This window comes from Dama dama, chromosome 7 (assembly GCF_033118175.1).
Source record: "Dama dama isolate Ldn47 chromosome 7, ASM3311817v1, whole genome shotgun sequence".
Taxonomy (NCBI): domain Eukaryota; kingdom Metazoa; phylum Chordata; class Mammalia; order Artiodactyla; family Cervidae; genus Dama; species Dama dama.
The window spans coordinates 34,726,593-34,745,164 of NC_083687.1; the positions used below are offsets into that span (position 1 = coordinate 34,726,593).

The 18,572-nt window shown below is 45.0% G+C and overlaps 2 protein-coding genes across 3 annotated transcripts in view; one reads left to right on the plus strand and one right to left on the minus strand.

Moving 5' to 3' along the window:
- KIAA0319 (KIAA0319 ortholog) overlaps nucleotides 1–15,123 on the plus strand; it is a 68,221-nt gene extending 53,098 nt beyond the window's left edge. Inside the window, exons 13-21 of the mRNA XM_061147504.1 lie at nucleotides 347–495; nucleotides 2,252–2,403; nucleotides 4,224–4,362; nucleotides 5,065–5,224; nucleotides 7,243–7,385; nucleotides 10,102–10,224; nucleotides 11,465–11,555; nucleotides 14,533–14,624; nucleotides 14,911–15,123. Of these exons, the coding sequence (XP_061003487.1) occupies nucleotides 347–495; nucleotides 2,252–2,403; nucleotides 4,224–4,362; nucleotides 5,065–5,224; nucleotides 7,243–7,385; nucleotides 10,102–10,224; nucleotides 11,465–11,555; nucleotides 14,533–14,624; nucleotides 14,911–15,089 (1,228 nt within the window). The 3' untranslated portion in view covers nucleotides 15,090–15,123. The remainder of the gene's footprint in view (nucleotides 1–346; nucleotides 496–2,251; nucleotides 2,404–4,223; nucleotides 4,363–5,064; nucleotides 5,225–7,242; nucleotides 7,386–10,101; nucleotides 10,225–11,464; nucleotides 11,556–14,532; nucleotides 14,625–14,910) is intronic.
- A 180-nt stretch (nucleotides 15,124–15,303) lies between these two features.
- The window catches only part of ALDH5A1 (aldehyde dehydrogenase 5 family member A1), a 31,709-nt gene continuing 28,440 nt past the window's right edge, over nucleotides 15,304–18,572 (minus strand). Inside the window, exon 11 of one of the 2 annotated variants that reach the window (XM_061147507.1) lies at nucleotides 15,304–15,616. In XM_061147507.1, the coding sequence (XP_061003490.1) occupies nucleotides 15,454–15,616 (163 nt within the window). In that variant the 3' untranslated portion in view covers nucleotides 15,304–15,453. Of the gene's footprint in view, nucleotides 15,617–18,285; nucleotides 18,539–18,572 lie in introns of those variants that run through there. The other variant, XM_061147508.1, reaches the window with a different exon arrangement.

The window sequence follows — 18,572 nt, forward strand, 5'->3', positions numbered from 1 at the left end:
CCCCATTGACGGCAGCCCACCAGGCTCCCCCGTCCCTGGGATTCTCCAGGCAAGAACACTGGAGTAGTTTGCCATTTCCTTCTCCAGTGCATGAAAGTGAAACGTGAAAGTGAAGTCGCTCAGTCGTGTCCGACTCTTTGGACACCATGGGCTGCAGCCTACCTCCTCTGTCCATGGGACTCTCCAGGCAAGAGTACTGGAGTGGGGTGCCATTGCCTTCTCCATAGAATTCTCTAGATGGTATATATTATTGCCATAAAAAGAACCATTTATATCAAACACCATGCCTCCCGTCCTCAGACTCCCATACGCTGTGCCCATTGTTAATGACTGTCGTGTTTCATAGAGGCCCCAGCGCAGTGGAGATGGAAAACTTCGACAAAGCTATAGCCACAGTAAGCGGTCTTCAGGTGGGTACCTACCACTTCCGTTTAACAGTGAAAGACCAGCAGGGATTGAGCAGCACGACCACCCTCACCGTGGCCGTGAAGAAGGGTGAGTCAGGGCAGAGGGTGGGTGGATCCGCTGGCGGAGGGGGCTGGGCGCCTTCTACTTGATTTCACAGACCCTTAGCCACATGGGTATCTGGAAATGCTGGTGTTTGCTTATTGGTTCATAGCAGATGCTGAGCTCTGGTTGGCCAAGCAAAGGTCATTCCTTTTCCGTCCATGTTAGCTGTTTTCCCGCCTCCCTCTGCAAGGACATAGCATTCCCTTTTGTTTGTGGAGCGCACCTCCTGATGGCTTCAATCTTCCATGACTACTGGCAGCCGCAGCCCGGAGTCCCAGTGGCCTCATGGTGCTTTCTGTCTCCTCGGAAATCTAAGTGCAGAGATGGTTTCAGGCTCCATGAAACCATGAATATGAAATATGTGGTCCAATCTTATACCATCTTGCTTTAGGTACTTGTCTCTGGCTTTTCCATTTGACCATGAGTGGTTGAAGACCTTTATCATAGGTATTTGTCTCCTCCGTGTGGCACAGTGCTAGACTCACAGCAAATCATCAATGTTGGTTCCTTCAGTAAATGAGTGAAGGAATGAATGATTATGATGTATTGAAGCTCAGAAATGTAAAAGAGCATGGCTGGACGGGAAAATCCAGTTGGATATTAGGGACAAGCAAGAGAGTCAGAACACTGGGGAGGGTAGCCAAGCCTCAGGCTCAGCCATAAAGAAGTGTGTATGTTGTGTTGTGCTGGGTAGTTTGGACTTTATTGTGCATTTGGGAGAGGCTGAAGCAATTTTCTCAGCACAGTGACATCAATTTGAGTTTTTTTCCCAAATGTTTTATTGTGTAAGTTTTAAACCACATATATGAGTAGAGAGAATAGCCCTAATGGACCATCATACACCCATCACCCAGCTTCAACAGTTAACAACATTTTCCCCTTCTTTTTTTTTTTTCATTTTACCCTTCTTATTTCATCTATCAGTTCATATTTTCTTTGATCCTGGTTGAAGCAGTTTGAGGCAAACCCTAGCATTATGCCATTTTTACCTGAAAAATTTGGATTTTTAAAAAGATAATGCTTGTGGAGAAGTGGAGCAGACAAAATGGCAAGCTAAAAATGGCACCAATTGGCTCTATTCCAGTCTCTGTCTTTTTTGAGGAAGAAAGTGGCCAGTGACCAGTGGGATGTTAATTACTCCTTTGGGTCAATATTTGACTGTCCTCACCTGTTTTCTGTTGGTTGGTTTATTGAATCCCAGAACCCCATCTGAACAACCCCATCTGCCTCATAGCATCTTCATTATATCAGAAATGGCTCTTACGTTGTTCATTATGTTTGATACCCAGTCAGAACAATGAGGTCTAATTATTTCTGACTCAAGTTCTTTATTGTATTTACACAATCAAAATTTGGCATGACTAGAAACATAAATATTTCTGTGGCCAGATAGCGTGGACCAGTACAGAATGATCCAGAGCATATTTTAAACGAAAATATTTTCATTTTCCAGACCCCAAATGTAAATAAGATCATGGTTTCTCTTTTCAAAAAGAGAAAAACTATAATGATAATAGTAAACTGTCCAACATATTGGCTACCAACTTATAAGTAGCTGAGTGCAAAGGGAACTTAAAGAAAGTCTTTATCTTATGGGTATTTCAGGCAGGAGATGATGCTTTCTGGATATTTTAAATCTACATATCTGCAAGATGGAATAGTCATGGATATTTTATGTCACACTTATCACAAGTATTTTAAATCAATTTCTTTGCTTTCATTTCTGCTGTATTTGACTTAGAAAATAATAGTCCTCCCAGAGCCCAGGCTGGTGGCAGACATGTTCTTGTGCTTCCCAATAACTCCATTACTTTGGATGGTTCAAGGTCTACTGATGACCAAGGAATTGTGTCCTATCTGTGGATCCGGGACGGCCAGAGTCCAGCAGCTGGAGTGAGTACTTGAAGAGAATTGCCCCTGGACCACTAAGCATTATGTCTGTGTTAGTTTGCTAGGGCTGCATAGCAAAATACCACAGGCGGGGCAGCTTCAACAACAGATGTTTATATTCTCCCAGTTTTGGAGACTGGAAAATCCAAGATCAAGGTGGTAGATGATTTGGTTCCAACTGCCTTCTTGCTGTGTCCTTACATGGGAGCGGGGCCGGAGAGAGAGAGGAAGTAGGGGAGAGAGAGGGAGAAAAAGGGGAGAGAGAGGGTTCTTGGGTGTCTCTTCTTATAAGGACATTAATTCTATGGGATCAGGACCCCACCTTTATGACCTCAGTTCAGTTCAGTCGCTCAGTCATGTCCGACTCTTTGCGACCCCGTGGACTGCAGCACGCCAGGCTTCCCTGTCCATCACCAACTCCTGGAGCTTACTCAAACTCATGTCCATTGGACATGGAGGGTTAGGACTTCAACCTTTGAGGGGACACAGTTAACTCCATTTCTGTGTCTCTGTTGTGATCTCATCTCCCTTTCCATGCCCCGCTAAGATGTTTATGATTCTGGGTTTCCTCTGACGCCTGGGTGCAGGAAGCTGCTATTCAATTTAAATAAATCTGAAGTCCTTTCTGACTTTTTCCCCACCCAGACTTTGATAGAGTCAGAAACTGTAGCCTGGAATCTTCTAAAGGGACTCATTCTTTCCTCAAGCTCCTCAGCTTTCCTGTTATACCTATTTCGATCCACGTGGATTCTTTCCTTTTCCTCAGCATTGTACCAGATAGGTCACCAGATCCAGGATTGCCATTCTCATTGCCTAAGTATAGAAAATCAGATGCAGAGATGGAAAGTGACTTGGCCAAGGTTGATTAACTCATCTTCAACCAACCAGAGAGGCTTAGGTTTTCAGTTCCTATCAGGCATTTTTCCACATTAGAGCACCCTGCCTTTTTGGCTATAAATGTAGGTACGTCTTCATTCCTGCTGTTGCTAAGGACTTGAAAGATGAAAATTTACTCTTGGAGATGTACCGAGGGAGTGGTCCCAGGGAAAGAACTGAAAGCGCTTTCATTCCAGAGTAACTCTGGAATGAATACTGTTCAGCCAGATGGTGGATTGGCTTCTGAGTGTAATTATAACAGCTCCCTGATCAGAGCACTTGTTAACAATTAGTTATCACCCTCTTCTGTTAGCAAGTTCAGGGCAGGGGTCTAGGAGATTCTTCTCAAACGCTTTCAGCAGAGATGTCTCTACTGAGGCTCTTGGGTCACTAGAGAAGGTGAACATGATACACCACGAGGAATCCTAAGCACTGTGAAACTGTCTTTGAAAATAAGACCCAGAAAACTTTTCAGAGAGAGTGCTTCACACTCCAGGTCTTTGCCCTGATTTCAGGGGGTTTTGCCTCTGCTGGGTAGAATTTGGTCATTCCTAGAGCCCTTGGGAAGCTCCTGTAACAAAGTCATGTCTGAGTCTTGTGTCTCCTGGTGCTTTAAAAGTGGAAGAGGGACCTTCCTGGTGGTCCAGTGGTGAAGACTCTCTTCTTCCAATGCAGGAGACATGGGTTCAATCCCTAGTTGGGGAACTAAGATCCTACAATGCTGTGAGGTGTGACCAAAATGTAAAAATTTTTAAAAAACAAATAAAAATAGCAGTGGAAGAGACACCAAGGATTACCCACACCTTCGCTAACCTCCCCTCCCCACTTCCTCCTCAGCCTGTCCCTTAGAATCATGCATGTGTGACAAAGACGGGCCACTGAGGTTTGGGGTCCGCAGAGGCCCGGGTTGGGAGCCAAGTACGGACTGTGAACGTGTTATTTCTCAGGATGTCATCGACGGCTCTGACCACAGCTCGGCCCTGCAGCTCACCAACCTGGTGGAGGGCATCTACACTTTCCGCCTGCGAGTTGCTGATGGTCAGGGGGCCTCAGACACGGACACCGCCACAGTGGAAGTGCGGCCAGGTACGCGCTGGGCTTCTGGGCCTGCGTTTGTGGGGCTGGCCTGTGAGCCAGGATTGGGGGGAGATCTGTATCTGGGGCTCTTTGCAGGTGGCAGTGGAGCCCCGTGTGGGAAGCCAGGCCCACCTTGTGGTTTCCTCTACACGTGGCCATCTGTCCCCCAACAGATCCAGCCTCGGAACTCTTAGGGAGAACTGGGCCTGACAGCAAGACTCCTTGGTCACTTTGGTTTTCCTACCCGAAGACAAAGAGGTCTTTCAAAGACAAAAGGCCTCGTGAGGTGGCCACGAGGGCTTCACTCCTGGGAGTGCCAGGAGGGCAGCTTCAGTGAGGTGGCCACACTAAGCTCCGGCATGAACTGGGCCGGGCCCACAGCCCTCAGGGACCGAGTTCTCTTTCTGGGTCAGGGGAGGTGTGTGAGGTCTCAGAATATTAAGTGAGCCCCAAGGCTGACTAAGCACACCTGTCTATCATCTGGAGAAAGATTAATAAGACAGCGAGCTGATATAAAACAAGGAAAAAGTCCTCACAGACAGTGGCCCCTGTGGCTTTTGGGAGAATTGACCTGAGCCGTAGAACCCAAGTGTAGAGCCTAACACAGGGGTTGCTTCAAGCTCTGAGACTCTTGTGCAGGCCTTACTCCTCCTGTTATCAAGCCTGGGGTTTTCAAATGGAAAGAAAGCCTGTGTCTTCTCGTTTCCTCAGACCCGAAGAAGGGCGGCCTGGTGGAGCTGATCCTGCAGGTCGGCGTTGGGCAGCTGTCGGAGCAGCACAAGGACACCCTCGTGAGGCAGCTGGCGGCGCTGCTGAACGTGCTGGACTCGGACATCAGGGTTCAGAAGATTCAGGCCCACTCGGACCTCAGGTGTGAGCCGCTCAGTCCGGCCTGATGGTGTTCGTCTCCTCTCTTGTTCTGTGTCTTTACACACACATTTATCCCATTTGTATCCTTTATTTTTTTTCCTCAAAGGGCAGCAGCAAGGGCATGATTATAGAGGTCCTTCCCACGAGGCTCAGTAAATGTTTGCTGATGGAGAATGTTCTGACTGAAGGAGTTAGGGACCATCAGAGGGAGTTGGGTTTTGGTTCTGGTATCAACAGAGAGCATGCAAATAGTCTGGGGCATGCACGGGGCATGCCTCATAGCCAGACTCCATTCCTGCCTCATGTTCATGGGGCTGAGGCTTCTCTCACTCTCAGAGGATCTTGGATTACCACTTCCCTCATAGCTCAGTTGGTAAATCATCTGCCTGCAGTGCAGGAGACCTGGGTTCGATTCCTGGGTCAGGAAGATCCCCTGGAGAAAGAAATGGCAACCCACTCCAGTATTCTTGCCCGGAGAATCCCATGGACAGAGGAGCCTAGCAGGCTACAGTCCATGGGATCGCAAGAGTCGGACACGACTTAGTGACTAAACCACCAACCACCTTCTGAGGGTCTGTAAGGTTCAACCTCTGCATTAATTTCTTATAGGATTTATAATTGAATTTCTAAAAAACCCTTATACACCCAGTTTGTGATATGATTTTTATGGCAACATTTGGAGAGTAATATAGATTTGAATAGAAATTTCTCCAAAGATGATGTACAAGTGGCTAATGAACACATGAAAAGATGTTCAACATCATTAGTTAGTAAGGAAATGCAAATCAGAATCACGTGGAGATACCACTTCATACCCATCAGGATGGCTTTAATCCAGAAGAGGCTGTAACAAATGTTGGCAGGTATATGGAGAAATTGGAACACCCATATATCGCCAGTGGGAATGTGAAATGATGCATCCACTGAGGGAAACACTTTCACAGTTTTTCAAAATGCTAAACATAGAATTACCATACGACCCAGTAATTCCACTCCTAGATATATATGCACAAGAAATAATACACATATGTCCATACAAAATCCAGGACGTGGACATTCACAGTGGTGTTATTCATATGGCCCAGAAGTAGATACAGTCCAAATGTCATCGACTGATGAGTGGATAAATGATATGTATTCATACAAGGGAATAATAGTTGGCATTTTGAAGGAGGGGGATATACATGCCTCAACTTGGATGAACTGTGAACACATTATACAAAGTGAAAGAAGCCAGGCACAAAATGCCTCATACATATTCCATGTATATGAAAAGTTCAGAATAATCAAATCCACGGAGACTGAAAGTAGATTAGTAGTTGGCAGGAGCTGGAGTCCTGGGAATGCTTGCTGATGGGTGTGGAGTTTCTGTGATGGTGGAAATGTTCTGGAGATAGATGGTGATGGTTGCACAACTTTGTGAATGTGCTAAAGGCCACTGAGACACACACTTACTTTGGAACGGTGACTTTTATTGCAAGTATATCACATCTCAGCAAAAAGGTAAAAGTGAAGATGCATCTGAAGGTTCTCATGTTGTGTGTGATTGTGTCTGTTTGTACACATTGCTTTGGGGCCCTCCAGGTGCCTGCCAAGGCAGGAGATGTAAGAGATGCAGGTTCAATCCCTGGGTCAGGAAGATACCCTGGAAGAGGGCATGGCAACCCACTCCAGTATTCTTGCCAGGAGAATCCCCATGGACAGAGGAGCCTGGCAGGCTACAGTTCATGGGGTCGTAGAGTCAGACATGACTGAGTGACTTAGCATGCATGCACTCACACATTGCTCCATTTATCTGAAGATCTGCCCCTCATCAGTTGAATTCTGGGACCAAAGAGCCTTTATTTGTGAATAGAAGCCGATCAACTCCTTGGCCCCCAGGATACACCCATGTCCTTGCCAGGCCGCGGAGCTGTGGCCGCCTGCCTTCTCAGCCCTGCAGGTCCGAGGGCTGGAGTGGATATGTCACGCCGGTCACTGGCTAACCATGTGGCTGGCCCCTCTCTGTCTCCTCTGCAGCACCGTGATTGTGTTTTATGTACAGACTGGGCCACCTTTCAAGGTCCTCAAAGCTGCCGAAGTGGCCCGAAATCTACACAGGCGGCTCTCAAAGGAAAAGGCTGATTTCTTGCTTTTCAAAGTCTTGAGGATTGACACAGCAGGTATGCCCCCTATCAGAAATATCTTTGTTTTTAGAGGTCAAGTAATGTAAATATATAATTGTTGTATATTCAGAATTGGATCCCACTGGACTAGACATAAGGCTTCCCAGGTGGCTCAGTGGTAAAGAATCTGCCTGGAATCCAGGAGACCCGTGTTCAATCCCTGGGTCGAGAAGACCCCCCTGGAGAAGGGAATGGCTACCTACTCTAGTAGTCTTGCCTGGAGAATCCCATGGACAGAGGAGCCTGATGGGCTACAGTCCATGGGATCCCAGAGTTGGACACGACTGAGTGACTAACCCTAAACACTACGCAGTAGACATGCCATCCAATTAAATGCAATGGTAATATTACAGAAATATAAGTAACTACCCAGATTAAAGGAAAAGATTTCTTGGAGGAGGTAAAATATGATTTGGTTCCAATATGGCAGGACTATAGCCAGGTCTCATAGTCTTTTTTGAATTAAATGGAAATAAAGTTCAGTATTTAATTATCTTTCTAATTTCTCCATGTCAACTCCTATGGGAATATTCTAAAAGAATCAGATTTGCTAATCAGGGCTACATTTTGCTGGCACAGAAAGAAGACATGGGGACAGCTTCACTTTAGCATCCAGGGATTTGTTTTGCATTTATTTCTCCAGTCGGTTTCCTGCAACATACATTTGCCAACTATGCTTTGTCTTTGAGGGAACCTGGAGAGAAACAAGTCATGGTTCATTTTTAAAACTATACTCTCACACACTGGTCATTGTTAGAATTTCAGACTTAAACAGTCTGAATGTTGTTAAACAGTCTTAAACAGAATGTTGTTAGAGACAGATAAGTATTAATGGCTGGAGAATTGATTGACGTGGGACATTGTGGCTTAGGTTGTGAATAGATGTTATGTAGGTTATTGGGAATTTTGTCATTCTTTAGTCGCTAAGTCATGTCCGACTCTTTGCGACCCCATGGACTATAGCCCGCCAGGCTCTTGTCCACGGGATTTCCCAGGCTAGGATATTGGAGTAGGCTGCCATTTCTTTCTCCAGTGGATCTTCCTGACCCAGTGATTGAACCAGTGTCTCCTGCATTGCAGGTGGATTCTTCACTGCTGAGTCACCAGAAACAGTGAAAGTGTTGATCACGCAGTCATGTCTGACTTTTGGGGATCCCATGGACTATAGCCCACCAAGCTCGTCTGTCCATGGAGTTCTCCAAGCGAGAATACTAGAATGGGTAGTCATTCCCTGCTCCAGGGGATCTTCCCAACCCAGAGGTCAAACCCAGGTCTCCTGCATTGCAGGTGGATCCTTTGCCATCTGAGTCGCCAGGGAAGCCCATTGGAAATTTAAGATAGCTTATAGTGCCTTCCAGTGGGACCTCTTCTCTTAACCGCTTGCTTGCTGCCTCTTCCTGGTACCAAATCCATTCACATGTGCGGATGGAAATGTAGTCTTTAGCCCAGGTTTCTGTCCCCACCTTCCAAGGGACATGAATACCTTATTATGTTAAAAGGATCATTTCAGTAGACATTGAGGACCATGATAATATTTGGATAGTAAAATTTAATTTGTCTCAGATGTGTATCTAATCACAATTGACTTTCTTTGTAATGTGGAGTAAATTAATTTTTTTTTCATTTATTTTTATTAGTTGGAGGCTAACTACTTTACAATATTGTAGTGGTTTTTGCCATACATTGACATGAATCAGCCATGGAAGAATTTTTTTCTTGCTACAAAAGTAATCTTTGTTTATTGTAGGAAATTTGGAATACACAAGAAGACAAAAAACTAGTATAACCCTAGAATAATCCTCTAGATTCTAGAGTCTAGAATTCCCACCATTTGAAGATAACTTTTGTTAATAATTTGATGTTTTTCCTTCTAGTTCCCCCATCTCTAGACACATGTAATGCAATCAGGATAATTTGATACATATTTTTAAATCTGCTTTTTTAACTTCAAACCATATTATGATCATTTTCTCAAATCCTGTAGAATTTATCCCTCAGTAAGATATTTGTGGTCACAGAATACTCCATCCTGGATGTGTTTCATAATTTATACAACCAAGTCTCTACTCACAGACTGTCAGGTTGATTTTTAAATAATGGTAGGTTGTTTCAAGCCTTCAGGTTTGCAGTCATTGGTTACAGCCACAATTGGAATCTCTGATGCAGAGAGAGTATTCCCTGGTGGCTCAGACGGTGAAGAATCTGCCTGCAATACAGGAGACCTGAGTTCAAACCCCGGGTCAGGAAGATTCCCTGGAGAAGGAAGTGGCAACCCATTCCAGTATTCTTGCCTGGAGAACCCCATGGACAGAGGAGCCTGGTGGGCTACACTCCATGGGGTCACAAAGAGTCAGACGTGACTGAGCAACTGAGCGCACACATACACAATGTAGATGAATCTTTGTGCGCATCCCCAGTCATTTTCACTGGATAAATCTTTAGCATTTATCATTCTTGGGCCAGAGGGTGCTGCATTTCCGCTATGTGTTTAAGCCTTTTGTTTCACGGTGCACGTGTTGACATGTTTCTGCCATTCACTTCCTGATGCGATTGTCAATATGAAAGACCATGCCTGGACCGCCGTCCATACAGTAAGAGGCTCTTGACTCAACAAGGCGCCTCTCTTCAGGGTCTATGGAAGAAGAGAGCACAGCTGAAGCCAGGGAGCCTCCTTTGCCCCATGATGACCTCTGCCTCACTCGCCTTCTTGCAGGGTGCCTTCTGAAGTGTTCTGGCCATGGTCACTGTGACCCCATCACAAAGCGCTGTATTTGCTCCCAGCTGTGGATGGAGAACCTGATCCAGCGTTATATCCGGGATGGGGAAAGCAACTGTGGTGAGTCCTGGCGTGGTGGGTGGGCTCCGGGTGAGGAAGCTTCAGACAAATCATTCTGAACTGTCAGAAAGACCTGCCTGACTGTACAGCTATAAATTCAACCCTTTTCTCATCCAAAGCCCATTGAACCAGCTCACGTGGTGATGGGTCAAGATATTCCCACAATTCACCTTGGGGGTGTGTTTAAGACTTTTCCTTAAAACTTCCTGCTGAGGAAATTCACCTCGGCAGAGCAGATGTCGCTAACCATTGCTGAGAAGGTTGCTTTGGGCTACATGGACCCCATGTCCAGACTGTACCTGCCTTGGCTTGAACTGGGTGTGACCTTCTGGTGAAGTGGCCCATGGTGTCGACCTGGCTGGAATCACATGAGCAAGAAAGTTGGCCCACTCCCCAGGCTGTCTGCTCAAGCAGGCTCCAAACGTTGGAGCCACCATCCTAGCCAGCGTCTGCCTGAGCCACCGCCTCCGTCTCTTCTGAGGAGGAAACTGTGTTTCAATGCCAGTCTGTTTCTAAGAGTCATTTTGTCTTCTTGGGGATGCAGATGGACATAATTGGCAGAAAAATTAGGACAAGCTCCCTGCCAAATTATGTTCCCGTTTCTACTTCTTAAAAATTTGAAAATAACCAGCCCTTGAATCATTATTCCAAGTAGTGTTGTAACATTTAATGGAGTTAAACCTTGTGTCTTTGCTCCATTGGTTTCTCTCTTCCTGGGTTGTTGCAAAGCTTTTTACACTGGATTTTCGTAAGGATGTGGAAGAAGTGAAGTGAAGATGAAATCGTTTCTGAATGACTGTCGGGCTCTATGATAAGTATCTTCATGTCATAGGCAGCCATACAAATGAGCACCTTATTTGCTTTATTGAAACCAGACCAGAACCAGTATTGAGGTTCTGTGATTCTGGAATGAATGTTTTGATGTACGTTATTACTTGGGTGTTTCAGAAGCCTTCTTAATTGATGGATTTATCTTTTTCAGTTTCTTCTGTTCTCAGATCAGCATGCAATATGTGCTCCATGAGGTCCCTGAACCAGTTGGATAAATGTAGGATGGTTTGAAGTTGTTCTTGATTTGTTAGTATTTTACCAGGCCCCGCAGCCAGCCTGGTGAGGTGGTCACAACACCACAGATGGCCTTTGCGTATAAGGATTCAGAAATATTCGTTGAGAGTTATTGAAATAAAGCTGTTTTGCAGAGAGTATGTAACATGTCTGCTCTGGCTTTCCTGTCTTTCAGAGTGGAGCGTGTTCTATGTGACGATACTGACTCTTGCTCTCATTGTGCTGACAGGGGCTTTAACGTGGCTTTGCGTCTGCTGCTGCAAGAGGTACCTGGCATGCTTATTTATTTCTTTGAAAATAAAGATGCAACATTCAAGGTGATAGGATAGGGGTAAGGGCTGTTGCTCGGGTTTGTGACACTGCTCAACTTCTGACAATCTCTCTTTTTATGAAGAGAGACTCGACTTTAAAACCACATGATAATACATTCTCCCCCACAGGGCTTATATGCCTACTAGTTAAATGGAATAATACTAGAGGCAACTTTTTTTTTCATTACAGCTGTCATATTTTCTAGAAGATTCAATGCTTCTGTATCAAATCTAATCTTTTCTACCAGTCTCACATCACGTTCACTAGAACACTACCTCAGTGGCCTAATCCACTCTCAGTAGAGAAAGGAGTTCTAGAATGTACTGATCCAAATGGTAGGTTTTCATTAGTTTACATCTGTGAAGCAACAAATCTATCTGAATTCTTTTTCCTAAATGAAGAACTTTAAGTGAAGTGGCACCATCACCAGAGAAGTTTTGCTTTAGGTTTTTCCTTCTTTTTTTCCCCCCGTGAACCTGACCGCTGAGGAACCCCAGACTTAACTAATGGTTCAAACCTTTCAGAACCCCATGCCCAGCCCTCTGTGAGGACATTCATAAGAATAATGATTACTCAAGTCCTTAGAAGGCAGCATTGGGTCCACTTTCCTACATGGATCTCTGTGAATGCTCTCCGAAGATTTGATAAACAAAACATAATTCAGTTCAGTTTAGTTGCTCAGTCATGTCTGACTCTTTGCGACCCCATGAACTGCAGCATGCCAGGCCTCCCTGTCCATCACCAACTCTCAGAGTTCACCCAAATCCATGTCCATTGAGTTGGTGATGCCATTCAACCATCTCATCCTCTCTCATCCCCTTCTCCTGACCTCAATCTTTCCCAGCATCAGGGTCTTTTCAAATCAATCGGCTCTTCGCATCAGGTGGCCAAAGTATTGGAGTTTCAGCTTTAACATCAGTCCTTCCAATGAACACCCAGGAATGACCTCCTTTAGGATGGACTGGTTGGATCTCCTTGCAGTCCAAGGGACTCTCAAGAGTCTTCTCCAACACCACAGTTCAAAAGCATCAATTCTTTGGCGCTCAGCTTTCTTTATAGTCCAACTCTCACATCCATACATGACCACTGGAAAAACCAATGGTATACCTTAATAATACCATAATAATAGTTATTTTTCAGAGATCACTTATCAATTTTTGTAGTTTTATTTGTGATTACTTTTCCAAAGATAGGACCAGTGAGCGAGTGCATAAGCAGAGGTAATTAGCAGCCTCTATCCATTACATTTTCCCAGAACCATCTGGGATGAAGGTCACCCTGCTGTGCTTAGCTTTCAAAATTCTGTAGCTTTGTGACATTTGTATCAAGTAGAAGATGATGATGACAAGAGTGACTGAGCATTTATTAAGTACTTGCCATTATAATGAATGCTTCTAAATGCTTTCTATGTGTTATCTTATTGAGTTTTCCCATCAATCATGTGAGAAAGGAACTGTTCTTATTCCCATTTTACAGGTGGGAACATGCAGTTAAAGAGGTGAGAAAAAATGGCCTCACAGTCACCCAGCTAGTAAACCCAGAGTTGGAAGCCCATGCTCTTAATCACTAAGTTCTCAGAATATTGCCTTTGTTTCTTCTTTACAAATCTTACCATAGTGTCTATGTGTATTTTCAGATTATCCTCTGAAGCATAGGGTGAGGTCCATAGGATCAACCTGGTTGTCTTGATGTGTTGTGAAAAAATGAAAGACTGAGTTATTGCTTATTCCTTTGGGAGAATTTATTATAATTTCTGTTGATTTTTTTTTTTTTTTCTGATTGCTAGTTATGTCATCTTGTCATTCTTGCATCTTTGGACATCCCAGGGTAGTATAGGTTCAGGGGGAAACTTGTTCATCCAGGTTTTTCTGAGGAAGGAATTCCTCATGGAGAAAAGCTTGCTGGGCCAACACGCAGAGTTGCTGGAAGGTCCTTGCATCTCAGCCTGAGGCTTAGGTGAGAACCTGGAGTTAGGTGATAACAGCAGTGCTACTCTGACATGTGTTTCTTCGGGATGATGGCGTAAGTAAGAAAGAGACTCACAGACTTAGAGACGAACTTACGTTTGGGGGAAGGGTGAGGGGGAAGAGATCGTTAGGGACTTTGGGATGGACATGTACATACTGCTGTATTTAAAATGGATAACCAGCAAGGTCCTACTGGACAGGGCATGGAACTCTGCTCCATGTTATATGGCTGCCTGGATAGGAGGGGAGTTTAGGAGAGAATGGATGCATGTGTATGTATGGCTGAGTCCCTTCGCTATTCACCTGAAACTATCACAAAATTGTTAATTGGCTGGGTCAGTGTAAAGAATCCACCTACTAATGCAGAAGATGCAGATGCAGGCTCAATCCCTGGGTCAGAAAGATCCCCTGGGGAAGAAAATGACAACCCACTCCAATATTCTTGCCTGGAGAAATCCATGGACAGAGAAGCCTGGCCAGCTACAGTCCATGGGGTCACAAAAGAGTCGGACACGACTTTGCGACCAAGTAACAACAATATCAAATAAAAAGTTAAAAAAAAGAAAGGCACATGATGTATCTCAGGCTCACCAAACCCAGACTGGGCTGTCACGCACATCATTAATGAAGAAGATTGTGTGTTAGACACTCAGTCGTGTCCTCTGGGCTCCTCTGTCCATGGGATTCTCCAGGCAAGAATACTGGAGTGGGTTACCATTCTCTTGTCCAGGGGATCTCTCCAACTCAGGGCTCAAACCTGGGTCTCCCACATTGCAGGCAGATTCTTTGCCATCTGAGCCCCCAGGGAAGCCCCACATATCATTAATAAAAGATGCCAATGAATAAAATGTAATAGCATTCTAAAGGCAAAGCATTTCCTTTAGTGTCCTCCACGGGTTTTAAATCCTGGATCCCACCTACCTCCTTGAGAATCTGAATAGACCTTTTTCTTTGTCCTTTTCAGACGAAAAAGGACTAAAATAAGGAAGAAAACCAAGTACACCATCCTGGACAACATGGATGACCAGGAAAGAATGGAGCTGAGGCCCAAATATGGTAAGTCTCCGAGACAGTTTCCCAGTGCCTTGCCAGCGTTTAATCTCAGCATCTGAGAGTCATCCTGCGAGGATGCAGCTGATAAGTGACGAAGCTTGGGCTCAGGCTCAGGAGTGATTCCAGAGCCCCTGTTAACACCCACCAGGAAACCCCAAGCGCCTGCTGCCTCCTAAGTTATGGCTTTGCAGGTGCAGAGCGCAGGGCTCGGTGCCCGGGACCAGAATGATGGATGGCGGGGAGGGAGAGTGTCGCTCCCCTCCAGAGGCATCTGTCCGTTTCTCCCTAGGTATCAAGCACCGAAGCACAGAGCACAACTCCAGCCTGATGGTGTCCGAGTCCGAGTTTGACAGCGACCAGGATACAATCTTCAGCCGAGAGAGGATGGAGCGAGGGAATCCGAAGGTTTCCATGAACGGATCCATCAGAAACGGAGCTTCCTTCAGCTATTGCTCAAAGGACAGATAATGGAGCGGTTGGTTGTGAAACAGAAGGATGCCTACAGGAATCCTTTAATCCCGGAGACTCGGTGGGAGTTACAGACAAAACTCAACTCTTGTTAGTATAGCGTGTTCCCGTCCTTTCACACTGGGCTGGACGTGTGTCCCCATAATTTAAAAGACCTGTCTTCTTGGGGTCTTTGAGACACAAAACAGAATGAAAACAATGCTCTTTTCACTGAGATGCTTGTTAGTAGGAGTAAAGGTCGGGTAAGATGCTAAGGTATATGCTTAAAAGAGCTCTGTGTTTTTGTACCTAACACAGCATTATATCCCTATGTTAAGAAAAAGATGAATCTGTTTCTGTCTGCAGACCCCTGGGGAAGGTGAGTTCAGTACGGATGCAGAGAGGGCTGACTTCTCTTAGGAGCGGTAATTGCCTTTAAAGATGACTTTCCCAGCGTGGTTTCTGTCACAGGAGCCTTGGAGCCTGAGGTCTGTGTGTATTGAGCTGATTTATCTGCAGTGTGGGTTGTCCTCTGTCCAGCCAGTTTCCTGTGTCGAAGAGACATACATACAGAGCTGAGGTCTCCTGTTTTTGCTGCTTCGAGACAGCCAACCACCATTTCTGTGCTGTTTCTAGCAAGTAGCTCTAGGAAGTTTGAGAGCTCAATAAGAACTGTGTTCTGAGGACCAGAGGCAACAGAGAGGGAGGTGGGGTTTGCTGACTTGTGGGTTGAAAATCGAAGATAACATTTTAACAGGTTTTACCTTTTCTTTCTCCGAGAAAAACAAACTATTGCTGAGGCCTCTCTCAGCTTCAGTTTATAGGAAACACAAGGAAAGTGATTAGTAATTCATTAGCTATTTATCATGTGCAATAGGCCGTGCGTTTGGACCTCCACCAATAGGAATAAAGACTGAGCGACTTTGTAATATACACAGTCAGGGATGTGGGCCCCGTGGATGCAGAAGTGGTAAGGGGGAGGGCTGAGTGTATTCCCAAACTCTGAAACGCCTCCAGTCTTAATGAGAATGGTATGCTTCTGATACGCGTTCCCTGTAGTTACTCTTCCTAATAACTTGACATAGATATCCACTTAATTTGTTTAAAACTATATTTATTCTGCCATTTTCTACTAAATAGCTTATTTTAAATATATGGAAAAAATTAAAGCATCTCTAACCACAAAGCCGCATCTGAGAGCAATGAACTACGGTGACGTGTAGCCTGAGAACTCAGCTGGCAGCTGATGCTTTGCTGTCCGCTGTGGTCCTGAGGCCGATGGCCTGGGCAGCGCCCTTGGCGTCCTTTGTGAAGGGATCAGAATGAGGGACGGGCCTGTCGCAGACAGAACCAGGGCTGTGGCGTCAAGCATGACCACATTTAAGCAATATTCTGTTGCACAAGCTTTTGTCACAGGAGAGGGAAACCGGGACTGCTTTGCTATGATTGAGAAGCAAGGCCATTAAACCATCAGGTTTAAATCATCAGGACAGGACAATAGAGAAAACAGTCCCCATGGGCCACTGAAAAAAATGAAGCTTTCCGGTGCTGTTCTTGCTGCTAATATCCATCCTCATGAGACCGTCTTGTTTTTAATTATTCTGTTTTCCGGGAAATGGCAAAAGTAAAAAGCATACAGGTGTGGTTTTATTTTTAAGCATTTCTTTATGTCTACACTTTCTGTCTAGCCAGCCAGTTCAGTCCTATTGATGGTGTTAGAAGGAAAATGTGATGCTTTTTTCATAAATAATTAGCTTCGTGAACTTAAAATCTGCCCTACCCAGTGGCCAGTTATATTATTTTCGTGTGCAACTGGAAATTTCTGGCACAGAGGATGGCAGCCTAAATATGATGTCAGCAGAGCGCAGTGATGGAGAAGGAGTGATCATGTTTTAAGTAATATGTACATAATACATGTATTTTACATACTCTATTGATCCTTACAATCAAGCTGGAAAGGTATATATATTGAATATAATAAAGGCCCAGAGAGTTTAAGTAACTTGCTCAAGGTCATGGCCAGTCAGTGGTGGATATAGGAATCGAATACAGATTTTGTAAGATGCAAGGTCCATGCCTTCCACCCTCCTTCCCTATACACAAAGGACTCCCACGCCCAGTTACTGGAGGGCAAATTCTGGTGGGTCTTTTGGACCACTTGGAAGTTTGGTTCCTAGGACCAAGAATTCCCTCTGTGAAGGGAGCAGAAGGCAAAGGGGAAGAAGACTTCATCTTTTCTGCGGGATCATACCCGAGGCTGCCTCTCTGGGTGGCTGAGCTTCTGCTTCTGCCCTTTCTTTCTGACTCTGTCTCCAGCCTAGTGGGTCTGATCCTTCTACCACCGATGGATCGTGAATCTTTGGTGGGTCAAACATAAACAGCACACCAGAGATCAGAAAGTGAGTCCTCTTTTGTTATCCCACTTCTCATGAGAGGAGCCGAGCGTGAGGTGGAGTGCAATCAGCATTCCTCACTTGTACACTTTGCATTAAGGGTCTTGGGAAGATGAAACTCTGTAGGAGCTTAGATGAGCAAAGCAGGGCCCAAGAATGTGGGAGAGGCCAGTGGTGGGGCTCACAAGATGACCAGACTATTAGTTGCTGGCTAAACAAATATCAGTGGTGGAGCATTCAAACCCACAGTATTAAGAGGTCAAGCATGTGTATGACTAAGGAACCTGCTGAAAAAGACGCAGTGAGGTAAGGAGTAATACATGGCATGCCAACGCCACCTCCTTTATGGGCAGAGAGGAGGGGCAGTACTGTTCTTTTCTGTGTGTGACCAAACCATCATGAACTTTGGCTGAAGTCTTGGTTTTTTTACTTTTTTTTTTTAATGTCTTTCCCCCATGTATTGACAAGGTATCATTTCTATTATAACACTATTAAATGTATGTGCTAATCTGAATAAAGGTGTCTGTATTCTCTGTAATGCCTCCACGTCGTTGGGTGCGTTGGGGGGATATTCATTCTTTATACTTCTGTATGGTTGGATTTCCTGGAGAGGAGGCAGCAGACTGGCCCATGACCTGTTTTCGTGCAGCCAGTGAGTTAACAGTGGTTTTTACATTTTTAAATGGGTGAAAAAAGTCATATTTCTGTGATGCTTCAAACTCACATGGAATTCAGATGTCAGTTCAGTTCAGTTCAGTCATTCAGTCGTGTCCGACTCTTTGCGACCCCATGAACTGCAGCATACCAGGCCTCCCTGTCCATCACCAACTCCTGGAGTTTACTCAAACTCATGTCCATTGAGTTGGTGATGCCATCCAATCATCTCATCCTCTGTCGTCCCCGTCTCCTCCTGCCTTCAATCTTTCCCAGCATCCGAGTCTTTTCGAATGAGTCAGTTCTTCGTGTCAGGTGGCCAAAGTATTGGAGTTTCAGCTTCAGCATCAGTCCTTACAATGATGTCAGTGTCCCTAAATAAAGTCTTACTGGAACACAGGCACATTCTTGCTTTCCTTTGTGCTACAACAGTAGAGGTGAGTAGTTTCAACAGAGA